The 19316-nt window shown below is 40.3% G+C and overlaps 1 protein-coding gene across 1 annotated transcript in view; it reads left to right on the forward strand.

The window, feature by feature from the left end:
• The window catches only part of LOC144524114 (teneurin-3), a 72364-nt gene extending 54515 nt beyond the window's left edge, over positions 1-17849 (forward strand). Inside the window, exons 16-24 of the mRNA XM_078260138.1 lie at positions 1593-1825; positions 3653-3807; positions 7570-8447; positions 9627-9802; positions 10230-10465; positions 11237-11533; positions 13045-14656; positions 15196-15326; positions 15846-17849. Of these exons, the coding sequence (XP_078116264.1) occupies positions 1593-1825; positions 3653-3807; positions 7570-8447; positions 9627-9802; positions 10230-10465; positions 11237-11533; positions 13045-14656; positions 15196-15326; positions 15846-16598 (4471 nt within the window). The 3' untranslated portion in view covers positions 16599-17849. The remainder of the gene's footprint in view (positions 1-1592; positions 1826-3652; positions 3808-7569; positions 8448-9626; positions 9803-10229; positions 10466-11236; positions 11534-13044; positions 14657-15195; positions 15327-15845) is intronic.
• The last annotated feature ends 1467 nt before the right edge of the window (positions 17850-19316 follow it).

Raw genomic sequence — 19316 nt, forward strand, 5'->3', positions numbered from 1 at the left:
ATATTGGACTGCATCATATCATACAGGTGTTTCATTTATTGTGTCCGCCCCGTGCAGTGCAGTTGACTGTAAAAGAAAGGGTTACTCATGTACCTCTTGCTGAATTCTTAATAAAAACTTGATGGCAGCCACCTATTTTGGGCATTTACGTTTACTCATAATAGCTGTCAAGTTTTATGACTCCATCCTCATCATTTTATAAAGATGTTTCATTGCCACATTTATTTTGCTGTCACATTATCCCACTTCCAAAGCCAACCAGTATTGACTGAAGTACCATTAAGCTGGAGTACAACCAGAGAAGCCATGTTTACGACTGCACTGTAAAGCAAGTTATTTTTCATGTAAACTGTCTCTGTTTTTAGCTCTTTAATGGCACTTAAGCACCTGCTATGTATCAACTCTGCCCTAATAGAAAAGGTTAATGCAATCGTTTTTTCAGTGTTTTGAATCTGTTTATAAGAACTGCTATGGAAAATGATCATTTTAATTGGCCTTCTACAAGTCTAAATATCAGTCAATCATGTGTTGTAAAACCTTTTGCTTCCTAATCCTTGACACAGTTGCTCTCTGAATCATGAATCCATTATGAGACCGTAAAAAGAACGCAAATAAACAGAAACAGATGCAATGCCATTAGTCGTTGCACTTTGTTAACATAAGCCAGTCAGTTCTGTAATTTCCAAAGGCTTTTCCCCGCAGGGGAGTGATATCAAATGAAATTATCTGGCACATTAGTTGTCATTTCTGCTATGTAAACTGGAAGGCCCACTGCAATGGTATTCTGTTCAATTCTGTTTGACATCCATATTTTCAACCTTCTCTGTCTTTTATTTTTCATTCACAAAGGCTCTACTCTTTTATTTTCTGCTGTTGAAATTACTCACAACATTAAAAATATACCGACACTCTTCAGTTCATTATCTACATGCATGACAATGTTGCTACTAATTTTAAGTTGATAAGAAGGTTGACATTTTAGGCTGCGACTGGACTGGAAAACAAGTTACACTTAATTAGCCATTCACTGTGTTTTAGAAAATAAGCTTAAATGTTAGAACATAACCTGATTAAACATTGGCATTAACCTTCTGTTACCTCCTTATTGCATTTAAAAAATGCACAAGTCTGAGGAAGGTTCTCTTATTCCATTACACTTAAAACAATGCGTGATAGTATGCAGGACTTGCTATTAGTATTTAAACAATACACCTTTCTAAATTCCCTTGAATGTTCTGAGAGTATCTAAAGTGTTTATCTAACTATCTAAAAAAAATCTAAAGCACAGTGAAGACAATGTTAGCTCTCTGGAGAGAAATAATGGAATCTATATTATTCTTGACTCTAAATGTTTAATTCATAAGGAAAATCAGGTAACATTTCATCAGGGGTCAGTTGGGGTTTACATGTTGTTCCATGTATTTTACAGACATTATTGATTTAGATCACATTCGGGCTAAATTAGCACCATTACAGTAAAGGCTGCAATTTGGCTGCAATGTAAGACAGGGGCATTTAAAAGAAAACACTCAGTGCCCGCAAAATAAAAGGAAAGTATATTGTATATAACTGAGTTATTGTCTTGAATGCAGCAACAACCCGGCACACCGGTATTACCTGGCAACTGATCCAGTAAGCGGCCAGCTGTACGTGTCGGACACAAACTCCCGGAAGATCTACAGACCCAAAACCTTAACCGGGACAAAGGAACTGCAGTCAAACGCAGAGGTGGTGGCAGGGACTGGGGAGCACTGTCTGCCCTTTGACGAGAACCACTGTGGCGATGGAGGCAAAGCTCCAGAGGCCTCTCTCACTGGACCCAAAGGTATCGTTTAAAACTAATGAAGATGTTCTACTCGAATGGAGAGGCGGGACACAGTGATGGGGTTCTCAGTCAGCAGTGGCAAATGCAAAATTTTAATTTATGTGTTCCATTTGGGTCTGTGCCAGCTCTGGGCTAACAGATTGATTTTAATGGATGAATTGTAGTTGTGGGTCATGGAAAAGTAAACAGGACTGTCAAGTGTATAAAAACAACAACAACAAAAAACATAAGCTTGTAAATTAGGGCTGTGAATTGCTGATGTTTTAAAAAAAAAAAGGTATTGTTGTTTTAACCTCCAGAAATATAAAGCTTCTTTTTTTTTTTTTTGCATAATTAGCTATTCCTGTAAATATCCTTTAAAATGTCTACCTGATCCTTCAAGATTCTCTTTTCAAACAGCTACTGTAAAAGTAAAGTCTCCGGTCCTTTAAAGCTCAAAGTAACAGCTATCTACAAGTTGAGACCCTCTATGCACAACCTTTTTTTTCCACATTCAAACAGCACATGGCCATTTGTGCCATTTGTAGTTGGATTGCTCACTTTTCCATAAATTCTTCTGGATGAAAAGGCTGAGATGAATTGTTGAATTTTGCGCTAGTTGTTGCCCGCTCTGAATGCCAACTGCAATAGCTCAGCTTCAGCTAGGTGATAAAGGCTTGAGTGAAGGCAATCTGAGGGAGCAACTCTAATGATGGAGTGGGTGGAAGCCGAGACCAGAGAAGAAACAGCAGATGGCTCCATTTTTTTTCTCCTCTCAGACATTTGGTGAACTCTGCTCAAATGTGACACTTTTCATCTGTCTGAGAATCTCAGACTGTCAAATAGCCTGCTCCCAAGGATTCACCGTGGGCTCCCTCAACTCATAAATGTTTTAGTAGACAGCAATCTTGTGCAGACCTAGCTACAGGTCAAACCAAACCACTCACCTTCCATAGAAGCTTTTAAAGACTTCATTAAAAAAGAAATCACACTCTGGGGGTAAAACTGAAGTCAAAGCGTATTTAAAACATTTTAAATCCTCCAGAAACTATACAACAGTCTTCCACTCGACAAATATTTTCCTGAGATCAGTGGCTCTTATTTTTTAGAATCAAACCCAAAACTGCGTTAAAGCCAACGTGGAAAATGAAAATAGTCTCCCTGCATGTGTGCAGGTACAGTATGATTGAATTCCCATAGGCGCTGGTCTCTATTAAGCAGCACGGTGTGAGGAGAGCAATGTGGAGGCTAATGCATTTTCCCAGTTTGGGACAAATGATTATTGCAACTCCACACTGGCTTGGCTGCAACTTACAACTCTGGGCTGACACTCAATCACTGAGTCAATTTAGTCTACAGTTGTCACCATGGCAACTGCCTGTCTTTCACCCCTTTTCATCTAAAATTGGCCAAAGCTGTCATTTCCGTTCCCTCACTCATTCATTTTTCAAATGGTGTGCAGATTGGTGATGATTGCCAATGTCAAAAAACCTTCCAAACACACCGCTCATTGACACTCGCAGTCCGGAGGTCCTTTTTTAGAGAGGAGGGTTGCAAGACGTGGCAAGTGCATATATACCGTATGAATACAGCCTTTCCCACTTCTGCCTGAGAAATTATTTAATACCAGAAAAGCAGCCCTTGAATTATTGATGGCTGTGCTTTTTGCAGTGACCTGAATAATGGGAAGGCAAGCTTGACACATGTATTCATCGTGTTCCGTCCACTCAGTCGTGCAAGCAGAGATGCCGCATATCTGCCGTGTTTTCCTGTTATCACAAGTTTTTTTTTTTTTTTTCCCTCTCTCTTCTTTTCTCCTTTTTGCCTCCTCTTACCTGATGTCAACAGGCATCGCCGTGGGCAAGAATGGCCTGATATATTTTGTTGATGGCACCACAATCCGGAAGGTGGACCAGAACGGCATCATTTCCACTTTCCTTGGTTCCAACGACCTGACATCGGCTCGCCCTCTGACCTGTGACAACAGCATGGACATCAATCAGGTGGCTTATACACAAATGTGCCAGACAGTTGTTAACTCTGCCTGTATGCTCACACAGAGCATGTCACAGCGCCACCCTGTGCCCCCACCCCTCTAACCCTCTTTCAGTTTGTTCACACATGAGTCATCATTGTTTGCAGTGTTATATAACTGCATATATATACATATATATATATGCATGAATGATAACCGGTTTTCGAGTGAGAGAAGGACATGCAGGGGCCTTTTTTTTTTTTTACCTCATCATATATTATTATTAACAGTTCCCAAACTAGGTAGAAAAGCTGTTTTGCATGCTGCTCCCTCTGACAGGAACCTTCTCCAATTACATTTAAAATTGCAAGTCTCTTTCCAGGAATTTAAATCATTGCTGCAGAAACTGTATTCCCCCTTTTCGGTCTGCTATTTGGGAGATCTACAAACTACAATTCTGGGAGGATTACAATCTGGATCTTTTGGTGTAATTCATTTATTGTTTGATAGAATTATATCATTCTTACTTACTTATATTGATGCTCAGATGGTTTGGTTACCCGTAGGCCGATTTTAAAGTGCCTCTTCACTTTGTTTCAAGGATGTTATCTTTTAAATGATTCTTATTGGCAATTTTATTTATGATTTTGTAATCCCATTTCTGATCTAGTGAGATATTTTCTGTTTCATGTCGTTAGCTTGTGGCATTGTTATTGCTGCCTCTCTTGGCCAGGACACTGTACAAAATATAATTTGAATCTCTTTGAGGAGTTCCTGGTTTAATACATGTTAAATATAAAACAGGCGTCTAACTGACAGATCTTATCCAGAGAAACATACAGGGACATTAGTGGAATAATCTCCAATTGCTAGAACACTATAAGGTGCTCGGTGAAAGGAAAAAAAAAAAAAAAAGAAGAAAAAAAATGTGTTTTTTTTTATTTGCTCTCAACTCGACAAGAGCAGAGCTTTTTCTATGAAACTACAGGAGGGAAATATGTGCTAGGAGGAGGATGTGGTTTAGGCAGGAAGTGGAGAGATGAAGTGTTTATTGCTGAGATGAGTTTTCAGGTCACAGCAGATGATATGTAGGGAAGTCTAATTACTCAGTTTGGGGGGCTTGTTTTGATGTGGCTGGAGCTGAATTAGTGTTTAGTGCTCCACTAGAAATAATCAGGATTGAGGACACTTACACTATACACGGTAATGAAGCAGCTTGCCGCACATAAAACTTTTTTCTGCAACAGCAGCTGAAGACGGCCGGCTTTGTCCCACAAAATTGACTAACTCCCTGTGAACGAGGTGACATAAAAGCAGCGCTCTGACCCTACACAATAGGTTATAGCATTACAATATGGCCCTTCTTCAAAAGTAGAGGTGCAGCGCCCTGCGCTTAAACATTAATATCCATCCTCATTTCACTCCTTTAGAGTTTTAAGATCTGACTTAGGATGAATAATGAAGAAAAATAAAAACCGAAAAAAGCTTTTATCATATGAAAATAGATGCATTCACGGCGTCCTCAATGACCATTTCACAAACTGCCATGACACTGGGCTGCTCTGGGGGACGCAACAACGGGGAAATGAAACGCCACACGCCGGCCACAACAACGGGACGGTTGTGGTTAGGAAAAGAAGAACGGGGAAAGGAACCGTCACACGCAGGACACACCGACAACAACGGGGCGGTTGTGGTTAGGAAGAGAATAAGGCGGAAAGGAACTGCAACACGCGGGACGCGATCCCCGTGGTGAAAGTCATGAGTTGTTTGACCCGTCCACCACCCGGACCAACCTCCATGCGCGGATTATCAATACTACTCTCTGCCGTAATCGTTCTGTGATCACAAAATATGCTTCCCATTGAAATACATTACTTTAAAATTCGTGCTCACCACACGGAAATAACGACATTAACGTGTTCAGTACACGAATCAATAGATTCAATAATGTGACCATTTCACGAACTGCCATGAGACTGGGCTGGTGCACCAGACATAACAGTGTTTTTTTTGGTGTTTGTTTTTTATCTAACCAATTAACAATTTAATTAGATTTCTGAAGTTCTATGCAGATGAGCTTACAAAAAGAAAGAGAGTACAAACAAAAATTCCAACAAAACACTTCAACTGTAGATAGGAAGGACTGCAACAGTCAAAACTAAATGACCCCGACAGCAGGTATCACGAATATTCATGTGTCCTTTTGAGAATTTAAATAATAATAGAAATGCATTAACACAAATAAGAGCTGTGAGAAAATTAAACTGAGTTGTTGGCAGCATAAGGGCATTTTTAATGTAAACAGAAGAGAAAGCAATCTGTGTTTGTGTGTGTACATGTGTGTGGGTGAACATTAAGGGGAAGGATCATAAGAGAACATGAAGACAAAGGATTAAGCTTGTCACTTTTTGCTAATTAACCAAGTCATGTTTTTGGCAGGCAAGTATGATCCTCAGGCATCCCAGCTAGAGAATTGGCTCAGTGCAGTTTAACTAGTGGCAGCCTTAAAGGCAGTGTGTTTTACTATTAATCACCCTGTGGAAAAGCACAATTCAGGAGCGTTTTGACATTTTTAATGACAGTAATTTATTTAAAGACCAGGCCAATCATTTGTGCTGTTACAAATAAGCTATTTTATTCACTGACACATTTCTGACAAGCCGATTGTAATAGTTGACCAGGGTTAAAGCTTTGGATTGCAATATCTACTTGTTATTTTTCCAAGATGTGGTTAATACTTATATTATTTCTTGTGTGTGGAATATTTTAATTTGGATTTAATGTGATATACTTAATTGATCACTTAATGAGCTGTTCCCCTCTCAGTATAATGGATGTTTATCTCAACAGTCACTGTGGCCAGAATTATCCTTTAAATTCATGTATCAGCAGAGCTTGCACAAGATGATAAGCACTAATCTAATACCCCAAAGGTAAAAGATGTGATATTTATTTTTTCCTCCAGGCCAATTGAAATGATATATTCTAAGTCAAACTAGCATAATGTAAAGAGAGACTGCCCTGCAACTAAAATGGCAACTTTAATTCCTGCCCCAGCCAATGTGTTAATAATTAACCAGATATGAATAAACTTAATCTGCTATGAGGGAATGAATTGTCTGTATGAGGCCCGTGAAGCAGAAATTAGCTTTAAAGCGCAGGACTTTGTCTGTTTATAGCCTATTCACATCTTAAGTCATTCTGTATATCAGCCTATTCATAGTCTTACATTGCCAGACCATACTCCAAAGTGCTGTGGAGTACTGTATGGTCTGGCTACACCACTTATCTATTCTGGGATAGGGGAAAAAAGCTCTTGCTTGTTTGGATTTTTAAAACCAATCACAACTCTCCTGGATGGCGCAAACCCCTAGATGCATCAATGGTGCCCTTGCAAAATGGATAGCGTAAGGTGAGGGGCATCTGGCATGTGAGAGGCACGCTGGATGTCAGGCTTTATCCAAGCAATGTACAGTACATCTGTTGAGCCATGACTATAATGCAGATTTATTTAATTATGTTCTTTTATACATTACATCACTATTTTGTTTTGCTTGTTGATTTTGGCCAGTCCCACCATGCAAATTTGGAATGTGCTATATTGTTAATGTGCATATGAACTGGGCTTATACTTGAGTTACTGCTGCATTTTATTGGATAAAAACCAAAAGACTATCAAAATGGATATTTCCTTTGAATGAATTATGGGTGATGCTTATTTTGAGTAAGCAGCCATTACCTTTCATTTCAAATGTGACATTTGAGATAATGATGTCCTGCATTTCAGGTGATTCTGGAGTGGCCCACGGACCTAGCAGTTAGCCCCATGGACAACTCGCTGTATGTCTTGGACAACAACATTGTGCTGCGCATCACAGAGAACGGTCAAGTGAGCATTGCAGCTGGCCGACCTCTTCACTGCCCAATGGCTGGACTGGAGCGTGGTGTGGCAGGTGGTCAAAGGGCCCAGTTAACCCCAATAGAATCTGCCGTTTCCATCGCCATATCTTACCATGGGGCCATCTACATAGCAGAGACAGATGAGAGAAAGATGAGCAGGATCCGAAAGGTTTCTGTGGATGGAGAGCTAACACATTTGGCCGGGTCTCCCTCTGACTGTGATTGCAAAAATGATGCCAACTGTGACTGTTATCAGACAGGGGACGGCTATGCCAAAGATGCAAGGCTCAATGCGCCATCTTCTTTAGTGGCAGCTCCAGATGGAACACTCTACGTGGCAGACCTGGGCAACATCCGCATCCGGGCCATCTCTAGAAATGGGCCAACTTCCAGTGCCAATACATACGAGGTGGCTTCGCCTGATGCCCAGGAGCTGTATGTATTTGACAGCAATGGTACCCACCAACACACTGCAAGCCTGCTCACTGGTGACTTGAAATATACGTTCAGCTACAGCACAGAGAATGACATCACAGCTGTTACTGACAGCAGTGGCAACACTCTGAGAATCCGTAGAGATCCTAACCGCACACCGGTGCGTATCGTCGCGCCTGACAACCAGGTGATCTGGCTTACCATGGGCACCAACGGCGGATTGAAAACACTCACAGCACAGGGCCAGGAGCTAGTGCTTCTTACTTACCATGGTAACAATGGCCTGCTGGCTACAAAGACATCAGAGATTGGCTGGACAACTTTCTACGAGTAAGTATTAAAGAGATTGGCAAGAACATTCTGTGGAAATCTTAACACCACTAGCAAAAGTCAGACTGATTTAGATTGCAATTCATGTAGGCCTTCTGCACCTGGAACCTGCCCATGGTACAAATTAAAACAAACCTCCTACTGAGAGCATACTAATACAAATTATGTAAAATAAATGCACTATGCATTCTGGCAAAAAAGAAATGTCCTGCTGCTCATGGATGAGGAGGCAGTATTAACAGCTTGCAGTTGAAGGATTTATTAAACTTTAGTTTGAGCTTGTCACTTAGTACTACCTACTACTGAGTTGAGTTTGACACTGATACTTGTTTTCCTTTTTTAATTTAAAATGTATGTAGTACAAAGACAAAATGCTTGCTACTGTTGCGTGTGTACTCTCATATGTCTAACCCTTTGTGTGTTCTTTCCTGTCTCACAGCTCAGTACAAGTTGTACTATAATTGGTAACCGTCCTTACCTGCAAACTGCTTTAGGGTGCACATTTAATTGAAAACTAATTATAACATTTGCCTCAGATCTGTTAAATAGCCTAATTAGACTATAATAACTACTACTTTTTCTTATTTTATTTTTTTTTACTTGACTAAACCACGTGCATCATGTGTGCAACAATGTTGCAGTTAGCAGAGGAGGAGCCACAGCAGTGTTGGCTACAATAGGACGTTGTTTTAACATGCACACATTTAAAAAAGTAGAGTTGAATAAAATGACCATCCATCATTATATTTCACTACAATACCCCACCTGAACTCTCTATCATAACAATGGCCTCTCAGTACATTTTTTTTCCCTTGTGTAATTAGCTGTCATGTCAAATTATGCCATGAATGATATCCCCACTATAACTAAAAAAAGCAAAGCATTCAGTTGAGATTATAATGACACATCAATCATCCAAATAACTGAATTAATTACAAGTGTTATATACAAAACTGATAGCTGATGAGATGTGTGGTTATCACATATCAACTATTTGGATTGCACCTTGGGTTCATAGAGATGCCCCTTCGCTTAAGCTCTGGAAATTGTGCATATAAAAAAAACGAAAAAAAGGAAAATGTCAAAGTCGTTACTCAACAAGTATGAAAGAGCTGATAGTTTAATGCAACCATCATACATGTCAGTGCTTTGTCATTTTCTGTCCTGTTTGTCCAACAGCTATGACAGTGAAGGACGGCTTCTGAATGTGACGTTCCCCACTGGAATGGTAAATAACTTGTACACAGACATATACAGTGCTTTGACGGTGGACATTGAAAGCTCTGTGACAGATGAGGAAATCAGCATCACCACTAATACCTCAACCATTCGTGCCTTCTACACTCTGGCTCAGGGTAAGGCCACGGCACTCATCTTCCTGACTCAGGCAGCTATTTTGTAAGCGGTTATTTTTCATTGTTTCAAGGGTCGCCCGGCCAATTGTTGAGTAAGCTTAAGTCATGTATCATTACAGCTTTGAGGGTCTGACAGATGACAGTGTAAATGATTACTCTCTCATTGTGTGGGTTTGGGGTGTCAGGGTGACACGTCAACCTTGTATCTAAATGGTTTCTACTCTCTGCCCGACCCAGATGGTCGTTATTTCAGCATCATTCATGTTCATTCTTTGCATCTGAAAATGGTCAAATATGAAATACTTAAAAGTACTTAAAGCATAATTAAGTGCAACCTTTGGAGAATGTCATTTATTCCAGTGTGTAATTACTTATTCCTTTAATCTAAGCTGCATTTTTTTGTTCATGTTTTGTTAACTATCAATAGACCAATGTAGAAGCAGCTATCAAGTGGGCTTTGACAACTCGTTGAGGATTACCTATGCCAACGGGATGGACACCCACTACCAGACAGAGCCCCACATTCTGGCAGGCGCTGCCAACCCAACTGTAGCCAGACGCAACATGAGCTTGCCAGGGGAGAGTGGGCAAAACTTGGTTGAGTGGCGCTTCCGCAAAGAACAAGCCAGAGGGAAAGTTATCGTGTTTGGACGCAAGCTTAGGGTATGTTTGATTTTCTTTTCTTTTTTCTTCCTTGTAGCGCATGCAAATGATCAGCGTGCCATGAATACAGAAGTGGCTATGTCCTGTGGTTTTGCTTACCTCAGTGGTAGATTATGGCAAAGTATGGCAGTGACAGTATTAGGGTCAGTTGCACAACAAATTAGATTAAACTGTCTAAAATAATGCAGGTGTTATTGTATTTAATGGTTATCGCACTGTCCTTATTATAACATTATAAAAACATTTCTGCAATTCCATCTTTCCATTGGAATTTATGAGTCAAATTAACATTTAGTTCCTAATATAGAGGGTTATCAATATTCCAGTACTGTACATAAGTCCACCTCTTCTCCTCTTCTTTCTTAGAATATGACACTCAGATTTATGATAAATGGTACTTCATGAACTTAACTTGGGTGGTTACTTTGCTTCTGAGTAATTTTTGTCTCCTCTAAATTTAGAAGGATGTGATTTAAGTGCACCTGAATAATCGCCAGAGCGTCTCTCAGTTAAATGAGCCTTGTGAGGGAGGTGTGAATCTCTGACAACTGTAGTGCAAATGATGTGAATACAGTTTTAAGAGCCCTCCAGACAAAGAAGAATTTCTTTTTAATATTGCACTATTGTGTAATCAATTACATCAATCAAGTTGTTGTATCATTCCTAAATATAATAAATAAGTTTGATCTGTTAGTCATATCTTATTATCACTAGTAGTAGGTGTAGTTTTCTTTTTGTCTAACACGTTATTAAATCAAATCTTTCCCACAGGTGAACGGACGGAACATTCTTTCTGTTGATTACGATCGCACCCTGAGGACAGAGAAGATTTATGATGACCACAGGAAGTTCCTCTTAAAGATTATATACGACACAGCAGGCCACCCAGTGCTCTGGGTGCCCAGCAGTAAGCTACTGCCAGTTAATGTGAGCCGTACTAGCAGTGGGCAAATCAGTGTCCTGCAGAGAGGTCCCACCACTGAGAGACTTGAGTATGATAGCCAAGGCCGCCTGGTTTCCAGGGTGTTTGCTGATGGGAAGATATGGAGTTACACCTACCTGGAGCAGGTGAGAAAATAACATGACCGGAGGAAGTAATATGTATGATATACTGTACAGCAGGCTAGTCATTATCGCTACAAGGTGAATAAAGAACCTGACATGTAGCAGAGGTCACTCTGAGGAGGCCTATTTTGCAATAATCACCAGCTCCATGTACATTATTCTGCTTCTTACAGAGGTACCTAGCAAACACAGTAATCATTCTACACTAACTGCAGATTCATGAGCATAATTTACAAGCTTTAGATATAACAATTATCAGAGGGGTCGCATCCACGAGCTATACCTCAGCCTGTAGGGCTGATGATTACCATCTCTCTTTTAGTAACATATATCTTGTCCGAGAAAATGTGTGGTAGGTAGCACTGAATAACAGCATCCTCACCTCTGGCAGCAGTATACAATGCATGTGCAATAGAACAGTATACCCTTTAAATAACTGTGTGTAAAGCTGGGGACAGACCTGAAGGCTGACTGTGTTATGTACTACTGCATTTCATTTTGTATCTGTGTCCTGTGCGGTTTGTTTAGTGCTGTTCTATCACTGTGTGTATGTTTCAGTTTGACCTGCTAAGGGACTGCAGATGACAATTAGCTTTAAGCTAACTCTGGTACAATACATCAAATGGTAACACGTATGTTTAATATTGTTCAAGGTCCTGTACAACTAAAAAAAAAAGTGAAATAGCTGAAACCTTTGAAGCCTGGACACCCCACACCTAATGTTAGTACAAATTGAAAGACTAGTGCAGAGACTACAGTAAATACAAAGAGAACACACTAGGCGATAGGCAGGCTATAATTATTTGAAATCCTGCATTATGGCACACATACTATACTACGCAAAAATGAAAATTACAGGAATCTACTAAACTGATCCTTGCATTCTGCTCTTAGTTTTAGTTGTTTAGTTGTTTGGTAAAGTGTATTTAAGACTGCACTGAGATGCTCCGCTATGAAAATACATGTAGAGATTTCCTCAGCCTGGCTGCATCCTTTTATTGCGTGACCTAGAGAGGCCATGTCAACACTCTGAAATAAGGAACACAGAAAGCTCAGGGAGCACAGGGAACCTCTATGTCATAACGGATGACTGGGCATGACATTTTAACAGAAAGGGTGGTAAACCTTTAGAAGACAGACCACACTCCAAACTGCATATATTGTAAGTGAATTAAACTAGCCTCTGCGTATAGTAGGAGATAAAAGTAAACATTTCTTATGTTGCATACTTGTGTTATATTGTATTTAACATCAATATATCAAGTACTTGTGATAACTTTGAAACCAAAGCTGTACATTCTGCATTAACAGTTTAGACAATGGGCAGCATAATTGGTGGCTGCTCTATCACAACAGCAGTGCCTAATGCGTTTTTCATATACCCTGATTCTCTTTTTCTCAAACAGGAAATGTTTTTCTCACTTTGCCTGCACTCACATTGTCTGCCGTTACACATATATTATGCATACATGCAACTCAAGAAAAAACCTGCTATTTTGCTCTTTTCCCTTTAGTCCATGGTTCTCCTGCTCCACAGTCAACGGCAGTATATATTTGATTTTGACTCTCTGGACCGGCTTTCTGCTGTCACGATGCCAAGCGTCGCCCGCTACACGATGCAGACCATCCGTTCAGTGGGCTACTACAGGAACCTTTATCACCCCCCAGAGAGCAACGCCTCAGTGGCTGTGGACTACAGCGAAGACGGCCTCCTATTGAGAGTAGCACATCTCGGCACAGGCCGTAGGATCCTGTACAGGTACCGGCGGCAGAACAAACTGTCAGAGATCCTGTATGACAGCACAAGGGTCAGCTTCACCTACGACGAGACGGCAGGAGTGCTGAAGACGGTCAACCTGCAGAATGAAGGATTCATCTGCTCCATCCGTTATCGCCAAGTGGGTCCACTGGTGGACCGGCAGATATTCCGCTTCAGTGAGGATGGCATGGTCAATGCACGCTTTGACTACACCTATGACAGCAGTCTGCGTGTCACCAGCGTGCAAGGCGTCATCAACGAAACACCACTACCCATCGATCTATACCAGTTTGATGACATCTCAGGAAAGGTTGAACAGTTTGGGAAGTTTGGGGTGATCTACTATGATATCAATCAGATCATATCCACTGCCGTCATGACCTACACCAAGCACTTTGATGCACATGGACGCATCAAGGAGATCCAGTATGAGATATTTCGCTCACTTATGTACTGGATCACTTTCCAGTATGACGATGTGGGGCGAGTCATCAAACGAGAGATCAAGATCGGCCCCTTTGCTAACACCACCAAGTACAGCTATGAGTATGATGTGGATGGCCAGCTCCAGACTGTGTACCTGAACGAGAAAGTGATGTGGCGCTATACGTATGACCTTAATGGAAATCTGCACCTGCTGAATGCAGGAAACAGTGCAAGACTTCTACCTCTGCGCTATGACTTGAGAGACCGTATCACCCGCCTTGGAGATATCCAATACAGAATGGATGAAGACGGTTTCCTCCGTCAAAGGGGAGCAGAAATCTTTGAGTACAACTCCAAAGGTCTCTTGGTGCGGGTCTACAGCAAGAGCAACGGATGGACCATTCAGTATCGCTATGATGGACTCGGACGCAGAGTGTCCACCAAGACAAGCTTGGGCCAGCACCTGCAGTACTTCTACGCAGACCTGAGCTACCCGGCTAGGATTACACATGTGTACAACCACTCCAGTTCGGAGATCACCTCACTCTACTATGACCTCCAAGGCCATTTGTTTGCTATGGAGATCAGCAGCGGGGAGGAGTTCTACATTGCATGTGATAACACCGGCACACCTCAGGCTGTCTTCACCAGCAATGGCCTCCTGGTCAAACAGCTCCAGTACACAGCATACGGCGAGGTTTACTTTGACTCAAACCCAGACTTCCAGCTTGTGCTTGGGTTTCACGGAGGACTGTATGAACCCCTGACCAAACTACTGCACTTCGGGGAGCAGGATTATGATATAATGTCTGGAAGGTGGACTATCCCAGATGTCTCTACTTGGCAACAAGTTGGCAAAGAGCCAGCTCCTTTTAATTTATACATGTTCAGAAATAATAACCCCATCAGCAAAGTCCATGAAGTGAGAGAATATGTTGCAGGTAAGATTTATTGCTATTAATGGTGGTTATTAGAGCTGCAACAAATGGTTATTTTCATCATTGATTTTTCTACAGATGAGGCTCTCCATGAATCATTGTATCTATACAATGTCCATTATAATAGCATATTCATTATTTTTAACTGATCATTAGCCCAAATATATTCAGTTTATAATTTCATGTGACAAACAAAACAGATGGAAACTGACCAGTTTCCAAAAAAGGTTGCCAATGAACTAATTTTGGGTTATTAGTAGCTGCACTAATAATAAATATATATATATATATATATATATATATATGTGTGTGTGTGTGTATTATATATTAAATGTATATAATATTTAGCATAACTTAGCAGTGTTGCATTTTTGAAGCATTTAAGTGTCAAGTATGAAACTAGTCACTTAAATGCTCAGTGTTCAAGAAATTATGTTTTAAAACCTTTTTTTCTCAATATACAGTATAAAAGTTTAAATATTTTTTCCGGTAAACATTTATGATGCAGTACCTAAAAGCCTTAATTTATTTTTATTGCGCAGATGTGAACAGCTGGCTTGTAACCTTTGGCTTTCATCTTCACAACACCATTCCTGGGTTTCCGGTCCCAAAGTTTGATTTAAGCATGCCATCCTATGAACTGAGGAAGAGTCAGCTCTGGGATGATCTGCCGGTGAGTAAAATGTATATCTTTCGATGCATGTGGTACATAAAATAAACAACTTCTTCAGACAATATGCTTTTGAAAGTGTAGGGGATCGGACAGACAAAAACATTTTCATTGTTTTTTTTTTTAAGCTGCCATCTCTTAATTGTATTGCTATGCATTTCATAGAATATCAATTTTAATTGGGCCATATTTGCATAAAAATACGCATTATAAGTAAAATTGTACTTTCCGCTGTATTGATCTGTAAGTTTCCAGTAGAACACATTTTAACACTGTTTAACTTTCAACCGTTTGAGGCTATTCATGCTAGGATTCTTTGGTTTAAGGTCTTAACACAAAAAGCTGTAAAATTGTCGTCGGGATTGATCTACTTTTGGCTTCAGAACACAGCTTAAAAAAGGCCATTATCTTAGAGCGGGATGAGAAACTCTCTGAAGCAGAGCCGTAGCGGGTTCTAAATGGCCTGCAGAGTCAAGTTCTGCCATGTTCAGGCGTTAACGTTTCACTGCACTTTCCCTACAGTCTATCTCTGGGGTCCAGCAGGAAGTAACCAGACAAGCTCATTCTCTCTTGTCATTCGAGCGGCTGCCAGAGGTCCATCTCAGCCGAGGTCGTAGAGGTGAAAAGTCTTGGCTGTGGTTCTCGGCGGCAATGTCTCCCATCGGAAGAGCCGTTATGTTCGCTATCTACAAGGGAAGCGTTCACACTCATACGCTCAACGTGGCCAGTGAGGACTGTATCAAGGTCGCAACGATCCTCAACAACGCTTTCTATTTGGAAGACATCCACTTCACTATAGAAGGACGGGACACACACTACTTTGTCAAGCCAGGCCTTCCAGACGCCGACCTTGCTGCGTTGCACCTCACTAGTGGACACAAGACTCTGGAGAATGGTGTCAATGTGACGGTTTCCCAGTCCACCACAGTCATGGATAGTCGGACTCGCCGTTTCGCAGACGTGGAGATTCGTGCTGGTGCTCTAGCTCTTCATATTCGCTATGGATCCACAGTGGACGAGGAGAAAGCGCGGGTTGTTGAGCTCGCCCGTCAGCGAGCCCTTGCGGGTGCGTGGGCAAGAGAACAGCAGCGACTGCGAGATGGCGAGGAAGGAGTCCGTCCCTGGACAGAGGGGGAGAAGAGGCAGCTTCTGAGTAGTGGAAAAGTTTTGGGGTATGACGGGTACTATGTGCTCTCCATTGAGCAGTACCCAGAATTATCAGACAGCACTAATAACATCCACTTTCTTCGGCAAAGTGAAATTGGGAAAAGGTAACAATACGAGGTGCATCTTTTGCCAAAGAGACTTGGTTTTGGTAGAGACATAAAAGCGGACAAAATTAAAAGCAACTGAATCAAAGGTTGCTGCTATGTACCCCGAGTGTCGTGTGTTTTTGTAAAAAACAACAAAAGAAAGAACAGAAAAAAAAAATACAAGGGGTCAAAAGCAATGCTGTGCATTGTGACCTAGGGACTACAGAGTAAATGTATAACTACACAAAGCCTTAACATGGCAATTACAGGTCAGTTCCTCTGTTGCACAAGCCTTTTAGACTCTGGACTCTGAAGCAGAGGAATAGTGGTGTCTTTCGGGAAACAGTGAGCTGATTTAGGTGTTTTTTGTTTTTTTTTCATCAAGAAAAGTCTGGTTCAACAGAAAGTATAATAGGAGCAAAGGAAATGTTTACATTATGCATATCTGCACTTCTCTAGAAGTACGGGCTCGAGAGTTCACACTCCTAGAGCAAGCGGTTCCTAGAGCAAATGTTTGTTTTTAAAATCAGAGACTTCTGACGTTAGAGATAGCCTCACCTAACAACCACTATATATACCAGATTTAGCACTGTAAACATCAAAAAACATCGAAATGTCTTATTCTCTTTGAGATGCTTTTAAACAGAAAAAAGAAACAGTTTCCATGTTTAAATACCCAATATTCATTGTGAAAAAAAAGTACAGCAAAAGGTATGAATAACTCTGTTGGGGGGGCACAAATGTGTCTTGAATAGCACAGGGACACCATGTTTTGTAAATTATGCAAGAGTTTTATGGCGTTTTCTTTTTATAAACCGAATCAATGTATGTATTAGTCATATTAACAGTAATTTATGTTGTGTTTATACATGACAAAAAAAGTCCAGCTGATTTTTTTTGGATTTTTTATTTTTTATTTGTCAGACAAGCTTTTTTTAAAAGTTACGTTACTCCTAATATGGCTATGTGGGGCTTCTTCACAATGCTCTGTTTAAGTAATTAACAGAAACGTGCATGTAGTGACAAGTATTTACAAGTGGTGATGTATCTATAACATGCCGTCAACTATTATTTCCACTAAATGTAATGTTTATTGGGCATAATGCCTTTTGACCTGGCTTCCTGTCCAATGAATATTTCATCAACACAAATATTTCATGAACCCATCTCATAAGGTTACAGTGGATCCAAATATAGATCACATCCATGTTTTCAGTAGTTATACTTTTTTTGAATGTTAAATGCACTCAAGGATTAAAATGATATTGGGGTTCTTTTTGGTGTGTTGTTTTTTTTTTTTAAGAACTGCCTTTTTGTTATATCAATCAACTGTTCAGTTTTACAATATGAGATGTGAGAAAATGTGGTATTAGCTGGCGGGTTACTTAGACACTAATTTGGATATCAACAATGCTTAAAGACTTTCCAAATAGTTATGTATGTAAGGCCTCAGTATTGCAAAAAAAAATATTGAAATTACATTGATTATTAATACAAAATAATAACAAATGCTTCTTCTGAGCTACAAAGTCAAAGAAGCCAAATGCGTTAATTTGAAGTCAGCTGGTTAAAGCTGCTCTGAACTGAAGTGTGTATATTGTAGCTGAAGAGATTTTAAATGCAACTTACTTGAAATAGAAAGTTGCCTTAAACAATCTACTCAGTCAGCATCAAACCCCAAAATGATTTTAGGTGTAAGTATACGTGTGAACCTTTGATACCTCAATTTTTAAAACTACATTTGGGTTGTAATCAGCCTTCCCACACTCTGTAAGTTATTCATCAAAACAGGAGTTGTGATGATGGAATTCATAATTCTGAAAACAAAGGGATTTCTTAATCTTCAAACAGCATTTCAAACCTTGGGTGCACAATATTCTTTGCTCAAAGCTTGTTTTATGCTTTTGTTTTTGACCTCCCTGCTGCTCCTACATCCTCCAGATTCTTAATATAGTTTCAGAAATGGAACAATGTTTTATGACATACAGAGCTCAACAAAGCTACATCTCTTTGAATGTTGCTCAGCTCAAAATCTGAAATACATCCCCTGTGAGTTACTGTCTATTGTTCCTTCACAGTAAAATTACAGTGAACTTATACAAATCCCCATTTGTTTTGATATATCCAAGTGAGTTTCAAACCCCACCAAAACCCTGCTGAAAAATCTTCAAGTAAAAACTCAGCCAAGCATTCACATCTTTCATTCTCTTAAAAGTCCTCTGATGCTCCCTAGTGGTACATATAGCATAGTTCAGAAAGTCATCCAGTCCTTCAGCTGTTTAATGTACACACCATGCAGCTGTACACTTATAATAACAGCAGCCATCACTGTACTTTCAGAGAGGTCAGAAAATAGTGCTGCCTTGAGCTCAAACTTAAAATAATTCATTCAAATTCTATTTTAGCATGCCAGGTGTTGGGGGGTGGGGGGGACTAAAAATCACTTCTGGATACTCCAGGTTAATTTAAAGAGACATCAAATAGAATAGATAAATCGCTAATATTAAGATGAACCGCAGTACTGCTGCAGTATCACACTGTGTCCACAGTAGGCACTGCCAAAGAAACATTGCGGCAGTGCAACTAGACCGACTTCAAAGGCTGGTATAAGAGAGATGGCACGACTTTGCAAGAACATCAAAGACCTGAAAGCATAACGCAATAACCAGATCAGAGCGATGGAAAAAATGGAGCATGTTTCATAATTCAATTGAGCTTCATTTTATGCACGTAACACAAA

The sequence above is a fragment of the Sander vitreus genome, chromosome 10 (assembly GCF_031162955.1).
Source record: "Sander vitreus isolate 19-12246 chromosome 10, sanVit1, whole genome shotgun sequence".
NCBI classification, from domain to species: domain Eukaryota; kingdom Metazoa; phylum Chordata; class Actinopteri; order Perciformes; family Percidae; genus Sander; species Sander vitreus.